The following is an 18,119-nucleotide window of genomic DNA, read 5'->3' on the forward strand; positions in this document are numbered from 1 at the left end:
CATAATAGTTGAACTTAATTCCCAAAAGTCCTATTGAAAGTAAGCTCTAATAAAATTGTTGCTTAAAATAATCTTTATGACAATTTTTTGCATATGTTGCTAAAAATTGACAATTGGTGACTTTTTTTTGTCACGATTTTTATAAATTATCTCTAAAACTTACAATTACTGACGTTTTTCTGTGACGAATTTTTTAAACTGTCGCTAAAAGTTAAAAATTAGTGAATTTTTTTGTGACAATTTTCTTAAACTGTCGCTAAAACTTATAATTAGTGACATTTTTGTGACAGTTTTCAAACTATCGTTGAAAATTAACAATTACTAACATTTTTTAATAGTGTTTGATAAAAACGTCATTAATTATTATAAGAGTTATTAGTTAATAAGTTCATCTATTAGAACGTATACCTAAGCCTCTTTTAGATCTCGCACATGCACTTACCTTTTGTAAGCCGATTTTAAGAGTGAGTATTGTCCAAAGATTCGGTATTATTTAATGACTAAAATTCATGCATTTGTTCGCAGGATGATAATTTTTTAATTTTGTTAATCGATAACAGAGATAAGAAAGTAATTATAACTATGAAAAATATTTATATAATCAAATAAATCATTAATTTATAATAAGTAAAAAATCAATAAAAAACTAACAACTAATTATTAAATCCGCCCAAGCTCAACAACTACATGTAGTTGTAACCCTCATAATGGGAGAAAAATAAAGCACAAATCACTACAAAAAATATCAACCTCATTTCTATAGAAGTTGAATTGGAAACGTTTCATGAAAGAGAAAAATAAAGCAAAAATCACTAGAAAAAAAAAATATCAACCTCATTTCTATACGTTTCATGAAATTCATTCTTTTTCACAAGCATCACGTCACCTATTACCTCTCTTATACTACAACTTCTCACATGCAATTCTATGTTCTTATTTTGTTTTAGGTTCTGTTCTTTTGTCAAAAATGTTATATAGAAAAGTATTTCTTAGAAAAAAGGAAAAAAGAGAGAAAAAGATTATAAAAATGATTTTACTTTTCTTTCAACTGTTCAATTTATATATAAAACCAATTTAAACTGTCTGTGGGGACATATTTTTGGATAGTCCACGTGGCCGAGGTTGTTAGCCGAGGTGCTACGTGGGCGGACCATGATGCCGAGATATGGTGCGATAATACCGGAATCTGAGATATTTGGATAGAGGACTAGAGGACTAGATTGGGAGAGGACTTCAGTTTGGATAAAGATAAAACTCTTAGAGAGTTTATCCCAATCCTACTGAGAGTCCAAAATTAGCAGTAATCCGGAGTCCATTGAGGACTTTAGTTTGGATAAAGATAAGACTCTTAGAGAGTTTATCCTAATCCTACTGAGAGTCCAAGATTAGCAATAATCCGGAGTCCATTAAAGCAAGGCTTCTATTGGGACTAGGTTTGTGTTGGCTATAAAAAGGAGGTACCCTCATGGGTCTAAGATATACTTTTTATGCTCTGTCTAGTGAGTTAAGCACTATTGGTTATCTTTTAGAGATATTTTATTGACTTGATCGTCGGAGTGCCCCCAGGTGGACGAACCACCGCGGGATTCTTATATTTCTGTGACAGGTTATTTGGGCTTAATCTATTCTCCCAGTGCTCTCCAGCTGAGTTCCCCTTTTTGGTTGTGTGGTCGGAAATTAACACTCACAATTTAATAGAGTTAAACTACATTGGTGATGTTTCTAAGCAAAACATGACGAATAGCTTAGACTTATTATATGATAAAGTTAAATTATACTTGCATATAATAGAGTTGAACTAAGTTGGCGATATTTCTAAGCGAAACATGACGAATAACTTAGACTTATTATATGGCAGAGTTGAATTATATTTGTATATAATAGAGTTGAACTAAGTTGGCGATATTTCTAAGCGAAACATGACGAATAACTTAGACTCATTATATGGCAGCGTTGAATTACACTTGCATATAATAGAGTTGAACTAAGTTGGCGATATTTCTAAGTGAAACATGACGAATAACTTAGACTTATTATATGGCAGAGTTGAATTATACTTGCATATAATAGAGTTGAACTAAGTTGGATTAACATGGACCTGTCATATTGGCAGAATCAGACACATATTGGAACTAAGTGCATATCATTCAGATTAACAAAGAGACCAAGGTTGGTAACTTCGGCCAGTCTTTGTTTGAATCTGACCTCGGCGACAAGGTCAAAGCCACATGCTTAATGAGAACCTAAGTGGAACTTAAGTTCACATTAAGAGGCAGAGGGCTGAAGAATGATTCTTGGGAGTTAGAATTTACAAGCTAAGATTGGTTTAACACTTGTTGAAATTTTAAGAAAAATTTACAAGTTGAAGTTAAGCCGATGTTATGTCAAAAGAAGATTGGTTTAACACTTGTTGAAATTTTAAGAAAAATTTACAAGTTAAAGTTAAGCCGAGGTTATGTTCAAGGAAGTTGGTTTAACACTTGTTGAAATTTTAAGAAAAGTTTACAAGTTGAAGTTAACCCAAGGTTATGTTGAAATAATAGAAGATAGAGGTCCTGATAAGTAAAAAGTTAAGTGGCAAGTTGTAAATAACACTTGTGAAAATATTATGATAAATATTTTCAAGTGTTAGGTCAAAGCCGAGATAAAACTGCTAGTGGGTATAGCCGAAGTATTCCACACCGAGAAGATTACACAGTTAAGGTGTACATTGAAGACATGCAAAATATTCTAAGTATGAAAACATGCAAAGCATAGAAGAAAAGTGGTAAGCATGCATGATTAAAGCAATATTCAACACTTAGAAGAAAATAGAAGGCTTGCATTGAAAAGGGACAGCTTGTTCAAGTACATAAACAGGCACATCGGTCTGACAAAACAAATACTGTTCAAAACAAAGAAGAAAATTACAAAGAAAAAGGTACAATGGAAAGAAAAATTCCTAAGTACTAGGATCTTGTGCATTGATCTCAGACTATTCAACCTCGGCTGTTGGCATTGTTTCGGTCTCGGCAGATAGCTGGGCAGACTTCTCGGCCGTGATTTCGGCATCAATTTCTAGAAGAGTCTGGTCCAGGCTTTTTGCAACGGCAGTGATCTCGGTTTCAGAAGTGTCGCCCTTCTTTGGTGAGGTGCTCTTGGAGACCTCATCCTCGTCCTCCTCAATCAAGTCCAGGACTTGATCATTTAGAGTAGAGGACTTGGCCCTAACAACAAAGTAGGGGACTTGGCCCCAGCAGCAGTTGCAGATTCTTTTTCGGCAACCTCAGCCTCTGCATCTTCCTTGTCTTCGGCCTCCTCGTCGTCGGCCTCTTCTACTTCCTTGGCCTCATCTTCAAATTGATTGGGAAATGAAGGGAAAGGGACATTGAGCTAACCCATATCACAGAAGGGAGTGTCCTCAGGAACAAACATCTTTTTAAGGGCTGTCATCCAGTTAAGATACTAGCCTTTGTTGCAGGCCATGTTGACTTGTTTTTTCAGCCTTAACAATGGCCACGGCTTTGGCAGCAGTAACTTGGTCCACTTGCTTCATGTGCTTCTCTTTCAAGATATTGAGTTGTTGGAGGCATGAGCATGTTGGATTGACTATAAGGAGATGGAGTGAATTGCACAGTTATGACATTAGGGATGTCAACAAGAAGGTCTTCTACGACAAGAGTTCAGTGAGACATGTCGTCGTTGGTTACGACGATGGTTACTCACAGATAAGGCGATTGAAAAATTTTCAAGGTCTAAGGCTAGAAGCTTAAGACCTCAGTGTTTCTTGTTCTTGGTTCTAGCTACAAGATTGTCGCTATGGCGGTCTTTGCACTGCCATTGAAATGGTGGGTTGATACATGGAGCAGTTGATGAAGTGCTTGGTTGCTAGTCTGGTTCAGCTAATAGAGTTTGAACCTGGGGCACGAATGGATCATTCATGGCAATGAATGCTTCAAGAACAACGATGATGGTTTGCAGAGGCAAAAAGAGAGAGCCTGGGGACACAGATAAAGGCAAAATAAAAAAGATGGCAAAAGGTTAGATTTCGAGTCCTTAGGCGACGTGCTTGTGCTGATGTTAGACGGTTAGGGGCAAAACTAATGCGACACGATGGAGACGTGATTAGTACGCTCCAATCTGATGATGATCTTGATTGAGAAGTGCGATCTCAGTTGAGATGATCTCGGTAAAGGTGATGATCTTGGTTGAGATGACGATCTCGGTTGACATGATGATTTCAGTTGAGATGTTGATCTCAGTTGAGATGTTGAATTTGGATAGGAGCAAAACTTGTTTATTCTTGGTTTCTTATGAGATGATACTAGGATCTTGATGTTCTTGAACTAGCAAGTCATGATCTCTGCTAGTAGTGTGATCTTTGTTGAGATGTTGGACCTGGATGAGATAGAACATGATGGTTCTTGATTCTTGATTCTTGACGAGTGAACATATGAGTCCTTATTTCTTGGCGTCGACAAGTCACGATCTCGGTCGGAGGAGTACATGTATAGGTTCAATCATCTCAGTTTGCCGAGGTAATAGAACCTAGGAGGCAGTTGTGGGAACATATTTTTGGGTAGTCCACGTGGCCGAGGTTATTAGGTGAGGTGCCACGTGGGCGGACTATGATGCCGAGATATGGTGCGATAATACCGGAATCTGAGATATTTGGATAGAGGACTAGATTCCTAAATGACATCAAACTATTTATTTGGATAGAGGACTTCAGTTTGGATAAAGATAAGACTCTTAGAGAGTTTATCCCAATCCTACTGGGAGTCCAAGATTAGCAATAATCCAGAGTCCGTTGAAGCAAGACTTCTATTGGGACTAGGTTTGTATTGGTTATAAAAAGGAGGTACCCTCATGGGTCTAAGATATACTTTTTATGCTCTGTCTAATGAGTTAAGCATTATTAGTTATCTTTTAGAGATATTTTATTTACTTGATCGTCGGAGTGTCCCTGGGTGGACGAACCACCGTGGGATTCTCATATTTCTGTATTCTGCCAGTACTCTCCAGCTGAGTTCCCCCTTTTAGTTGGTTGTGTGGTTAGAAATCAACACTCAGACTATCTAACGATACTTAAGGGTTGGTTTGGGATGTTCTAAAAAAGTACACTTTTTGACTTATTGGCTTATATGAGTTGGGTTTGGGTTAGGTTTGAAGTGATGTGTTAGAGAGGTGATGTGATTTAAATAAGATGATATGACTTAAATAGGATAGTGACTTTTTGACTTTTTATATTATTTAGGTCATGTCAAACTTGGCCTTAATTGTGTGCTTTTTACATGACAAAATGTTTTCTTCTAGAAAATAATTATAACATAACATATATATTTCTGTTCCTGCAACAATTGAACACAGCAAAAAAAAAAACGATTTTTATTCTATTTTCCTTTTCTGTCAATTGAAAACAAAATTACTATGGAGGTTTAAAATGACATTTCCACCATTCAACAAATTACTTTGATTTTAATCAAAATAATTAAAAATAAAAGATGTATTCACTTAACAACAAACCTTTTATTATTAAATTTTTCTGAATCAATTTCAATACACTTTCAATCATTGAATCACTCACATATATACACATTACTCTCCAATCCAATCAACAATTCACCCTTTTACTTCAAAACCATGCAAATCTATTTGCGCCAATCAGTAATACCTAGACCAAACCGGAACGCCGGAGACAATCCCACCAGAAACCTTCCCGGCGGCCGGAACCCCCATCCACGGCCGCGACTGCGAGCACGAAGTGGAAGCAGAGGAGGCGGCCGCAACTCTTCCAGAACCTTCTGGAACCTTCACTCTCACCGAAAGATTAACAATCCCGTTTCTCTCACCTCCACTATCCCTCAACCTATAACTCAACAAATGCAAGTAGTTCTCGGGAAAGTAACCTCCGGCGAAGTCCGACGCCGGAATTCTCACCGCTCCGACGATCTTGTCGCCGAAATTAGAGCGGCATTGTACATCCACATTCAAGAACCGAGCGTGAACCGGCATGTCGACGAGGAGCGTTTGGTTCCAGGTAGGGTAGCTACCGCCATCGATATCGAGATTCGTCGATTGAGAGATCGGAGACGAGTCGGTTCGGACCACGACAAAGGCATTCTTCTTCACCGGCCGACTCCGATCGACTCGCAGGTTTTCTCCTGAAATGATCGTCACTTCTAGAGATCGTGATGTTGTTGCCATAATAAAATTGAACTGAATTGAACTCTGTAAATGTATGTGGATTTGGAGGATTGAATTGATTTGATCGGAGAAGATGTTTATGGTGTGTTATATGTAGGGTAGGGTTTTTGGCTTTTGAGGAAGATGGAGAAAAAGGAGAGAGAAAATGGCGAGAAAGGAGAGAGAAAGTGGCACGTTGGTTCAGAAAATTTGGCATGTTTTAGCGTGGCTTGTTAAAACGTGACAGCCCAATGAGATTGTTGATGTTGATATAAGCACCAATGAGATTGTTGATGTTGATATAAGCAAAGAGATTTTCATTGGACTGTGACAGAATTTGGTTAGTTGGAAAGCTGTGAGTTTAGAGTGAATTCAATTTTGGCGCTTTGGAGGAAGAAGTTCAAGCCGTCACAATTCCACGAAACCAAACTGTCCTAGTTTGGAGAGGGGTTATTTTAGATAAAAAGTTAAAAAATTAACTAAAATTAGTTACATTATCTTTTTATTTTTTTACATATTTTTTTATAAAAAGTTTAAAAATTACTAAAATAGTATGTTCCCAAACGAGGCCTAAGGCCAAGTTTAGCTTACATAAAATAATTTGTTTTTTTATCTTTTTATTTTTTTATCATATTATTTTTTTATTTTTTTACATATTTTTTTATAAAAAGACAAAAAATAAATTTGTTTAGGTCATTTCAAACCATTCCTAAATCTACCGAGCGTGTTCCGGGTATTAATTTACATCGTGGAGAATGTTTGGAAAATTAAAAAAAAGGAAATGGAAAATGAAAAATGAAAAATTGAAAAATAATATTTTATCAAATTTTCATAGACACACAAAGCAATAAAAATTTACTAAGAGTTGGTTTGGGAAGTGGGTTAGTTTTTTGATTTTTTGACTTTTTTAGCTATTTTAGCCTGGATTAAAAAGTTTGATTTGGGAAGAATTTTTTGGTTTTTTTGACTTTTTTTGTGAGAAAAGAATGTAATGATTATAGGTTGGATGTGATATTTATTTTTTGTAGCTAAAATAACATATTTTATCTTTTGTTGCTAAAATAGCGAAAAAAAAACCCCTAACCTAACTTGCCAAACGAAGGCTAACAAATAAATAAATAAAATTAAGAAATAAAAAATACTCCAGCTATGGAACTTTACTTGAAATTCTGAACTGTTCAAATTTCATTTGTTTGAAATATGTTTAAATTCATTCAAATTTATAATCAAGTTATTATGTGAGATAAAATTTGATCACATAATTAAATCTTACCCAAAAAAAAGAAAACCTTTCTTCTTAGTTACTCCCCCGTAGGGCCCCGTTTGTTTTCAGAGGTAAAATGAAGGGGATTCGTAGTGCGGGGATTAATAGTGAGGAGATTGTTAGTGAGGAAATTGATAATGAGAGGATTAAGTAAAATTGTATTTGTTTTGATAATAGTTATTAGTGTAGGAATTTTTAAATTATTTTTATATAAAATAATAAAAAATATATAAAAATATAAAAAATTAAACATTAATATTTAAAAAAAAATTCCAATATAAAAAAAATAAAAAAAAATTTCTAATCCCCTCCACTATTTTTCTAATACCATCTCCACATCCTCCATCTCAATCCCCCTTCCAACCTTCGTCAATATCACCTCCTCCATCCTAATCCCCTCCTCAACTCCATAAACAAATACAACACTAAATAACACCACATCTATCCTAATTCTCTCCCATCTATTTAACCCCAAAACAAATGGGCCTAGAAGTCTTCTTGCTTGTAAAACTCTAGTTGCTTAAGAGATATACTTCATCCAAAGGTTCTACTTTTTAGTTGAGTTGAGATAAACAATATAAAAAATTATTTGGGATGATCTAAAATATATTTTTTTTGACTTTTTATAAAAAATAAAAAATAAAAATAGAAAGATAGTGTGAAAAAAAAAGAAGATAAAAAGATGCCAAAAAAACCCTCTCCAAATAATTGCACTTCAGTCGTGCCTGACCTATTTCAATATATCAGCTAATATATTGACGCCTAGCATCTCAATTTCGGATCTTGACCTTACTCAAAATAATACTAATAATAATAATAATAATAAATAAATAAAAATCAGTGGAGTTATCAAACTCACCACCTCCACCTCATCTCTCATTCATTGCAAAAGAAGTTTAATAAAGTAAACATGATGATCAAGTTAATTTACTAATTCGCACTAGATTCAACTTTATATAGTTAAATCTGTTTATTAGATGAACAAGTTTGTATTGAGTTAAATTGTTTTAATACAAAACTTGTTTTGATTTGTCCAAACTTGCCTATTTGATTATTAGATGTGGATCCTACTTTAGTTTTCAATATTACATAAAAATTTAATTTTTTGTTAGTTTGTAAAATATGCATATATATTTCTCATAATATACATATTGCAAATTTGTGCATTGTATTGTTTTATTAATTATATATTATTATCCACTTTCTAGAAATACTAATACACAATTCACGTTGAACCCCACTTATACATGGGGAATTATTTGTGACATTAGTTGGATTACATGTAAACATATCTCCACATAAGGTGGAACTGACCATTGGTAATGGGATCTGCAACCAATCAGTCCCATGGTATGTTTCATTTAGGAAGTTGTAAGGAAAGAAAAAAAAAAAAAAAAAGGTGCTATGTGCTTTAAAAAAAAATTAAAATTTATGATGTAGATTTAATTATTAATTTAATTTAAAGTGGTTTAGTGGACAATTAATACATTTTAAATTATGAACAATCTCATTAACACATTTTAGGAATTTATAAAAATTAAAAAAAAGAAAAGTGTCATATAGTTGAAAAAATTAAATTTAAATTTATGATGCAGATTTAAGTTAATGTGATTTATTTAGTTGATAGTCAAAATAAGGGGTTGTTTGGGATAACCTAAGTAAGTGTACTTTTTGTCTTTTTACGAAAAGATGTGCAAAAAAGTAAAAAAAATAATGTGATAAAAAAAAATAAAAAGATAAAAAAATTGATTATTTTGTATATGCCAAACTTGACCTAAATCTCGTTAATACATTTCAAATTTTGAATAATTTTTTGATATGAAGTTTGTGAGTGAAAGGTTCTCCTTTTACTCCACCCTCCTAGTTGTACTATTTGAGGTAAAACAACTCAAGTTTAATAGCTTAACGTGTAAATTCTTAAAATTGAAAATTTTAAAATAAAGTGGAAATTTTCGTTAAACAATGTTAGCACTATTAACAATTTGGAACAAAATAAAATAATTTTAATAGTTTGAGGTAACACAACTATTATCTCATCTTTTGAGTTGTTGGATATCTATAAACTGCATCTAACAAGTTGATAATAGTTTCAAAATTTAGTTCATGTTTGGTAATTTATTAAAATAGTTTAAAAAGTTAACTCATTCTTTATATTTTTTTATACGTCTTTTTATAAAATAAAATAAAATAAAAAACTAAAAAAATCAGTTAATAGTATATTAAAACTTGTGTTAAATTTAACAAAAAGATATAATATTATTGAAATTTGGTAACTTAAATAGGAGTTTGATTAGAATACCTAACTGCTATAAAGTTAGGTGCACCCAATTTTTAATATAGCTAACAAATAGAAATCTTATTAGAGTAGGTCTAAAGTAAAATCTCGTTTGGGGAGTGACTATTTTAATTAAAAAGTCAAAAAGTTAATTAAAATTTGTCACATCACTTCTCTGTATTTCTACATATCTTTTCATAAAAAGTTAAAAAGTTACTAAAATAACTTGTTCCCAAACCAAGTCTAAGAACAATGCGATAGTTAGAAAAAGTAAAATTTTCAAGAAACCACACATTAAGTTTTGCTAAACATATTTCTATGATTTTTTTTTTCTTTTAACACAAAAAATTCTTAAAAATTCGTAGAACATCCCCTTCAAAACTTACAACTTGAAAGAATTTCTGTATTATTGATTAATTTGTATTGATTGGTGTGTGTATTGTGTATATTACAAGGAGTTATATAGGAGAGGATTTGAGAGTAGGTGAAGGTGGTAGTGGAGGTGGTAGGTGGAGTGGGTGGTAGTGGAGGTGGTAGGTGGAGTGGGTGGTGTGGTAATTTACACAATTTACATTTTACATTAACAGCCCCCCTCAAACTCAAGGAGGATAGGAACTAACCAACTTGAGTTTGAAGAGAGTAATAAAACAGAAAAATAAACTGATAAATAAAATAAAACAGGATAGGAGACACGGTATGGTCGTGTCAGACCGTTGTAGAAGACACGGTATGGTCGTGTCGGACCATTGTAGCAGACAGTTTACGGGGTCATGTCGGACCGTTGTAGCAGGACAGTTTATGGGGTCATGTCGGACCGTTGTAGAAGACAGTTTACGGGGTCATGTCGGACCGTTGTAGAAGCTGACCGGAATCAAATGTCGGGACAGTTTACGGGGTCATGTCGGACCGTTGTAGAAGACAGTTTACGGGGTCATGTCGGACCGTTGTAGAAGACAGTTTACGGGGTCATGTCGGACCGTTGTAGCAGGACAGTTTACGGGGTCATGTCGGACCGTTGTAGCAGACAGTTTACGGGGTCATGTCGGACCGTTGTAGCAGACACTGTGTGGTCGTGTCAGACCGTTGTAGATGACAGTTTATGGGGTCATGTCGGACCGTTGTAGCAGACACTGTGTGGTCGTGTCAGACCGTTGTAGAAGACAGTTTATGGGGTCATGTCGGACCGATGTAGAAGCTTGTGGTGGTGCACCAAGGGGGCGACTTAGGGAGTGCGCCATGAGCGACTTATACATGATACTGTGTATAACCCCCCCTCAAACTCAAATAGGTGTAAAGATATAAACCTATTTGAGGTTGAAACAAAGGGATTGATAAAGCTGACCGGTGTAGAAGACACTGTATGAGTGTGTAGATAGGCTGCCCAAAAAATATACATGTAGATATATATCGAGCCCTCAAAAGTCGTGCCCTCAAAAGGTGTGCCATGAAAAGGCGTGCCCGAGCCATGAAAAGGCGTGCCATGAAAAGGCGTGCCAGGTTGTCGGTGTCAAGAGGCGCGCGATGCGCGTGGCTGTCTGGGTTATTTAATCAAGACGAAGGCTGAGGCTGTGGCAGAAGACAAACAACTTGCGAAGAAAAACTTCTGAAAAACGCTTCGTTGTGCTGAGAGAGATAGTCTGTAACACTCTGTTGCGAGAGATGGCTTCGTCGTCCCGTGGTCTGCTGACTCTCTTTCCCGACCTCAACGAGTCAACAAGAGAGATAACGGGTGCGGTGTCCCGTGAACCTCAACCAAACACCACTGGGTTTGCTCCGTTGAACTTTCCGATGCAGTCGGTGGAGCAAAAAATGGCAGTGCAAACGGATGTGGAGGCGAATCAGTATACTTTGAAGGCATGTGTGGAGTCCATGACGGCGGTCACAAACTTGTCGCACCGGCTGCAGAGTAGGACAAATGAGGTGCAGCAATTAAACTCCCAGCTGGCTCTGCTCCAACGCATGTATAAGGATGCGCGAGCAGAGATAAGCGTGCTAAGGGCAGAAAACAAGGAGCTGAAGCGGAAGGCCACCGTGATGTTCCGATTTGGAGGGCCGCCATATGCTGCAGTGGAGGAGCAAGGAGTAGTGATCATGCCCAGTGGAGTGGAAAATACGGAGGCAACACCGGCAAGGGACACCCAAGAGAAAAGCAAGAAGAAGAGACCTGCAGCAGAGTAGAGAAGAAAGAAAAAAAAAAAAGCCCGCTGTGGGTGTGGTTGTTTTGTTTTGTTTTTGTTTTTGTTTTTGTTTTTTTTTTTTTTTTTTTTGTTTTTTTTTTTTTTTTTTGTGTAAAATGATGAGCGGGGCGAGCCCCGACATGAATAAAATGAGTTTGGTGTGCAATTCTTCTTCTTCTGCTCTTTTTTTTTTTTTTTTTTTTTTTTTTTAGTTGTTTGTTTTGTTTTTACTCATATCCATGTGCTGCGCAGAGAAGGCTATGTAGCGTACTGACATAAACAGAGAGGAAGGGGGAAGAAAATAAAGTATAAAAGAAAATAAAAAAGAAGAGAAGTGTGTGAAGGGTAAAGTAATAAAAAATAAAAAAGAAATGAGAGAGTCAAATGTAGTGGGGCGGGTCCGACCACTAATGGAAAAGGAAGATGATGGGTTTGCTTGGTGTGTCGTGGGCTTGTCAAAAGATGGAGTAAAGTAAATATAAAAAAAAAAGAAAAGAAATAGGAAAGTAGATGGTGGTTGGAAAGTAGAAATAGGAGAGAGAGAGAGTGGGTATGCAATTTTCAATTCTGCCAAAAGGAAGAGAAAAGTAAAAATAGGAGAGAGAGAGAGAGTGGGTATTCAATTTTCAAATCTGCCAAAAGGAAGAGGGAGACAGAGAGAATTTATCCTCCTCCATGCCGAGCTTGTTAATCATATATTCTATGATGTTCTTGGTGCATTCTGTCTCATCTTGTCGTCCAAAACTATTAGATAAAAAATTAGCAGAATGAGTGGAAGGCGAGCTTGAATCAGAAGCAACTTCGTCTTCAACTTCCCCTGATTCCCTTCCCGAATCGGCTCCCACTCCACCGACGAGTCGAGCCGGCCAGCCGGTGAGCTCTGAACGACCTTGTGACCGGTCATGGCGAGGAGGAATGGCTGGTTCGAGGCGGTGAGGTACTTTCCGAAGCAGGATTTGAGGCGGAGGAAGTTGGCTCTGCCGCTGTCGTCGTCGACGAATTCGACGGTCCAGCGGGCGTTCTTGGCGGAGCCGTTGCGGTCTTGAGTGACAAAGTCTTCGTCGTCGTCGGCGAGGAGGTACTTGTCGTGGTGGCTGCGGAGGCGCACCGCCTTGGCGTTGCGGAAGAGATCCATGCTGGTCTGAAAGGAAAGCCAAAAATAATGGGGAATTAGGTGTGGATTTTTTTTTTTTTTTTTTTGGAGGTTTTTACAGAGGGAGTTGGGAAGTTCGAATTAGTTGAGCTCCGGCGGGCGGGAGTAGGGCGTGGGCTGCGACGGCGACGGCGATGGCGGAGCCAGTGATGGGAGGGTGGGGTGGATCGTTGCTGATCTCTGTGATGCGACTAGGGCCATTCGATGTAAGTTTCGAGCTAGAAGAGCCATGGAGGTTGGTAATGGAGTTGATGGAGGTTTCAATAAGCATGGTTGGGGTCCGGCGGGCGGTGAAGGCAAGGTTGCCGCCCGCCGGAAGGTGAAGATCACCAAGAGCTAACCTATAGCTCTGATACCATGAAAGAATTTCTGTATTATTGATTAATTTGTATTGATTGGTGTGTGTATTGTGTATATTACAAGGAGTTATATAGGAGAGGATTTGAGAGTAGGTGAAGGTGGTAGTGGAGGTGGTAGGTGGAGTGGGTGGTAGTGGAGGTGGTAGGTGGAGTGGGTGGTGTGGTAATTTACACAATTTACATTTTACATTAACACAACTAATGATGTGAACTCTTATAATTGTCGATTTATTTAGAAATTAACTGATTAAAATTCAATCCTCAACACCTGAGTATAGATAAATTTAAACATAATATTTTAAGAATGCATAAATTTCCTACAAATCATCCTGGCGGCGTGCCGGCATGGAGTCTCTGAAATTGAGCCTATGGCAGCTTTTGAACGAGTGTGGTCCACAGCATATTATGACCATGTCAACAACCTTCAAGTCCAGTTTTTGGATAATTTTTGCAACCTTTCTCCAGCTCACTATGGAATTTATTTTATTGTTTGAGATATGGAATTTATTTTATTGTTTGGGATGAATTATATAAGTTTATTTTTTAATTTTTTAAATAAAAAAATAAAAGAAAAAAATAATTATTTAGAATAATTTTTGATTTTTTAAAAAATATGTATGTATAAAATGTGCATGTCAGTACGGCTTTGTTGAAAAGTGTACTCGTTTTTTTCAGCCATCGTCACTTGGATGTTTTGAAAAGTTTATTTATTTATTATTATTATTATTATTTTTTGTATTTTTTTATTGTTTGGCACCAGTAGTACATGTCTCCCGCGTTGTAAAAAAAATTATTTTTTTATTTCTTTATCTTTTGTTCCTGTCATGTGTGAATCTACGCCTATGTCTAATAAACTTATTTTTTCATCTCGAAAAATAGGTGAGGGAAAATGATTTTTCGGAGAAAAATCATTTCTCGAATTTCTTGTTTTTTTTTATGGAAAAAGAGAGAAGAGAGGAGAGAGGGAAATAGAGAGGGGAGAGAAGAAGAGAGGAGAAGAGAAAGAGGAGGAAAAGAGGGAATGAAGGGGGAATGGAGAGAGAGAGAGGCTCCTCCGCCTCTGTCGATAGCCCAGCCAATCGTCGCAGCTTGTCGCAGATCGCCCCCGCCTCCGCCGCGCCTCCGCCTCCGTCGCTAATCGCCGCGTCTTCGCCCTAGCCCGATTTTATTTTTTTTGTTTTGTTTTGTTTTGTTTTTTTTTTTTTTTTTTCTGAATCTGAAATGGTTGATGATGTTGATGATGAAGATGAATGGTTGATGGCCTCTCCAATTCTTCTTCTTCCTTCTTCTTCATTCTCTTCTTCTTCCTTATTCTTTTCTGATTTTCTTTTTCTGAAAAAAATAAAAATAAATCAAAACGACATTGTTTTGATTTCGAGGAGATTCGGGGGCCTCTCTTTCGAGCTACCAATCATTTCTGGTAGTTGAGAGCACTAAAAGTGGTACTCTAATAGCACAACGAATAACGTGACAATATGCCTTGTTTCTTTTTTGACATTCCCAATGTATTAGTGTTATTAGTGGTCTCTTTTTTAATAGTATAAATCATTATTGTTCTCACCCCTTGACTTTTATAAACAGTGTTAATTTTTGTACTTTTTAACTTTTTAATTTTTTTAGAATATCCTAAACAAGCATTACATGTTGGACACATAATCAACCACATATATTAAAAAAAAAAAAAAGTACAAAAAAAAAAGCGCAAAAAATTGGTTAAATGATATCATTCTACTGGGATTTCCTTAAAAACAATACAAGTGGGAAGATCAAAAATAAGGTGCTCATACTAAAAGTTAAAATTTGAATTTTGTATGAGGAGAAGTCCAAGTGCTGAATTAGCGTGTTCATAAGGATAAGTTCAAATTAAATGATCAAAATACTCTTTATATATAGATATGATATACACTGCCAAAAAATAAAATCGGTCATCTCCTCTCCTCTCCTCTCTTTCTTCTCTCTCTCTCTCTCTCTCTGCCTTCTCCTTGGTTGCCTCCTAGGGATAGCAACGGGCCGGGACAGGGTGGGGTTGGGGATCACACTTCCTGTTCCCGATCCCCGATAGTGAAAATTCCCCCATCCTTGGCTCAGATCCCTGATTGGAACCATATTACTGACCCCCAATAGGGGTCGGGTTTCCCCGACCTCGAACATTCCCCGGCCAAAAAATAAATAAAAAACAAAACAAAACAGCAGCTAGGAGTAAGCAGCGAATATACCGATCCGTCAAAACCAACCGAACTGAATCGATCCACCGCATTTTGGACGAATGCGTGATAACGAGCGAACAGTTGCGGATTGATTTTTTTCAATCCGCTTAATTTTTGATGGATGGCGGATTTGAGGTTCATTTGGTCGTAACCGAACCGCCAAACCGTGAGCACCCCCTAGTATTTGTACGACTTTGTATTTTCAATTTGTTTAGATATTCTGTTTGTGTTTTCAATTGAAAAAGAGTTTAAATATTCTATTGAATATATTCTGTTGAAAAAGAGTTTTCAACTTGAATGTATTTTTTGAATTGAAAAAAATAAATGTCTTATTTATCTACTTTTTTTGGTTTTTAAATCTAACTCTAAAAAAAATAAAATAAATAAATAAAAAGGTGATATATGTTGGTTGATTTTTATTTTCAAAAACAGATATAGATGTAACAACATAGAGGCATACAATCTCTACTATGTTTTGATAGTTTGAATTGTTTTTATATTTTAAGAACCACATATTGTAATATTTTATGTGGATAATGCATAATATGTGGATGAGGCATGCAGTGATTGTAATATTCTAAAGTTTCAAATTTTCTTTCTTTGGATAAGGCATACACTGATTGTAATACTTTTTTTAAGTCATTGACTGTAATACTTTTTTTTTTTTTAAAGGAAGTGCACAAGTTGAATTATGTTGAAAATTTATAAAATTTTAAACCGCCAAACCAATTCGCATCCATCTGCTCAATCCACATTCGCCGGTTTGGAGGACGGATGCGGATTGATTTTCTCTAATTCACCAATCTAGCGGACGGATGGCGGATTGGAGATTCTGTGGCCACAACCGACCTGTGCCCACCTTTAACAGTAGCAACAAAAAATTTGAAAAACAGCTCGAAATCAAAAAACTAGAGAGAAATCAAAATAAACCTAGATCAAATCAAAGAACGTGTACAGATCGAAATGTGTAAGGCTAGAAATTGAAGCACTCACCAGAAATTGTAGAAATTTGTACCCAAAAAGAGAGAATCAATCAACTTGCATGCAAAGACATATCTCTAACATTCTCCATAAGAGAACAAAACCTAGAAACCATGCTGCAAGAACCAGTGCTCTCAATCTTTCTGACACCAAATTTACATATATATATATATATATATATACAGATACATGCCTAAATTTTATTTCATAGTTTTCTAGAAGAAGAATGTATACATACTTAGGAAGAGTGTATATATATACATGTATGAAGAAAAATAATCTTAAAAAATTGAAATTAGAAAAAGAAAAACAGAGAATTGACCGAGAAAGGGAAGGAAAATTCAGATAGATACATACGTACACACATATTCTAAGAGAAGAGAAGAGAAGTGAGTGAATAGAAAAACCCTAAACATATATATATATATATATATATACGGGGATGATTCGGGGCGGGGGTGGGGCGGGGCGGGGGGAACCTATTACCGTTTCTGGCTCAAAAACTATCGGGGATTCATTTTTCAACACCAACCCCGGCCCTATGGGGGGTAATTTTTGGTGAAAACCCGACTTATCAGGGTGGGGCAGTCTGAGTCCTTGTCGAGTCGGGTTCAAATTGCCATTCATATCGCCTCCTCCTTCGTCACCTCCTTTGATACCATTGTGACCGCCGCGTCACCTCCCCTGACACGACCGTCGAGCTCTGCTGCGACTCCATTGTCGATCTCTACAATTTTATCCACCTCTACCTCTCAATTTCTTTATCTCTTCATCTCGCCGCCATAACGCCGCAATCGATCACCACCATGTATGGCACAATCGTGTCGCCACCTCACTGGACTCCCCAGTCCCCCATAGGCTAGATTGATAACGAACAAGACTTCTGCCGTCACCACAGTGGAGCTACGGATCTAGATATATTCATCAACATCATTGTTATATATAGATATTGATATACATGTTTGTTTGATGTTTCTCTATCTCTCTATCTAGATTTGAGTTTTGTAGTAATTGTTGTTGTTATTGTTGATGTTGATGATGATGAAACTTTGCAATAGAGTTTTTTTTTTTTTCCTGATGATAAAACTTTGCAATAGATAAGTTTTTTTTTCTTTTTTCTTTTTAATTTCCTTCTACTTTCTTTTTCTTTCTATGGATAGAGTGAGAAAAAATCAGATAAAACAAATATAATTTAATTTCCTTCAACTTTCTTCTTATGGAGAGAGTGAAAAAGATTAGATCTATTTCAACAGATTAGATATGTTGAAATAGATAAAAAAAAAATGTTATTTTAACAAATAAAAATTGTTATTTTACACCTATCTGTTAAAATTACTATTTTAACAAATAAAAAAAAGTTTGTAAAAATAACATTTGAATAGAAAAAATTTAACAGATAGGTAAAAACTTAGGAGATCAGGTGGTAAATTTCAATAGATAATAATTTTTAAACAGATAAGTGGAAAAAATTTGAATAGATAGAAAAAAAATTTGAACAGATAGATATAAATTTAAACATATAGAAAAAAATTTGAACA

General features: G+C 36.0%; 2 protein-coding genes across 2 annotated transcripts; both read right to left on the reverse strand.

Annotated features, from left to right (window-relative positions):
- Positions 1–3,186: 3,186 nt before the first annotated feature.
- On the reverse strand, positions 3,187–6,186 carry LOC145791654 (BON1-associated protein 2-like). Its single transcript, XM_082872044.1, has 2 exons — positions 5,665–6,186; positions 3,187–3,372 (listed from the first exon to the last, which is right to left on the reverse strand). The coding sequence occupies exons 1-2, from the start codon at positions 6,184–6,186 to the stop codon at positions 3,187–3,189; spliced, it is 708 nt and encodes a 235-aa protein (XP_082728170.1).
- Positions 6,187–12,581: 6,395 nt separating this feature from the next.
- On the reverse strand, positions 12,582–13,016 carry LOC145791655 (uncharacterized). Its single transcript, XM_082872045.1, has one exon. It carries the CDS (start codon positions 13,014–13,016, stop codon positions 12,582–12,584), a length of 435 nt encoding a protein of 144 aa, XP_082728171.1.
- Positions 13,017–18,119: the final 5,103 nt, after the last annotated feature.

Source organism: Camellia sinensis, chromosome 5 (assembly GCF_055761805.1).
Source record: "Camellia sinensis isolate YWXY chromosome 5, ASM5576180v1, whole genome shotgun sequence".
Taxonomy (NCBI): domain Eukaryota; kingdom Viridiplantae; phylum Streptophyta; class Magnoliopsida; order Ericales; family Theaceae; genus Camellia; species Camellia sinensis.

Excerpts from the sequence above, each read along its gene's own strand:
- LOC145791654 (XM_082872044.1), bottom strand. The coding sequence starts at position 6,186 with ATGGCAACAACATCACGATCTCTAGAAGTGACGATCATTTCAGGAGAA. Across the intron at positions 3,373-5,664 it reads GGATTGTCTCCGGCGTTCCG|CTCAATGTCCCTTTCCCTTC; the intron begins GTTTGGTCTAGG and ends GATATGGGTTAG.
- LOC145791655 (XM_082872045.1), bottom strand. The coding sequence starts at position 13,016 with ATGGATCTCTTCCGCAACGCCAAGGCGGTGCGCCTCCGCAGCCACCAC.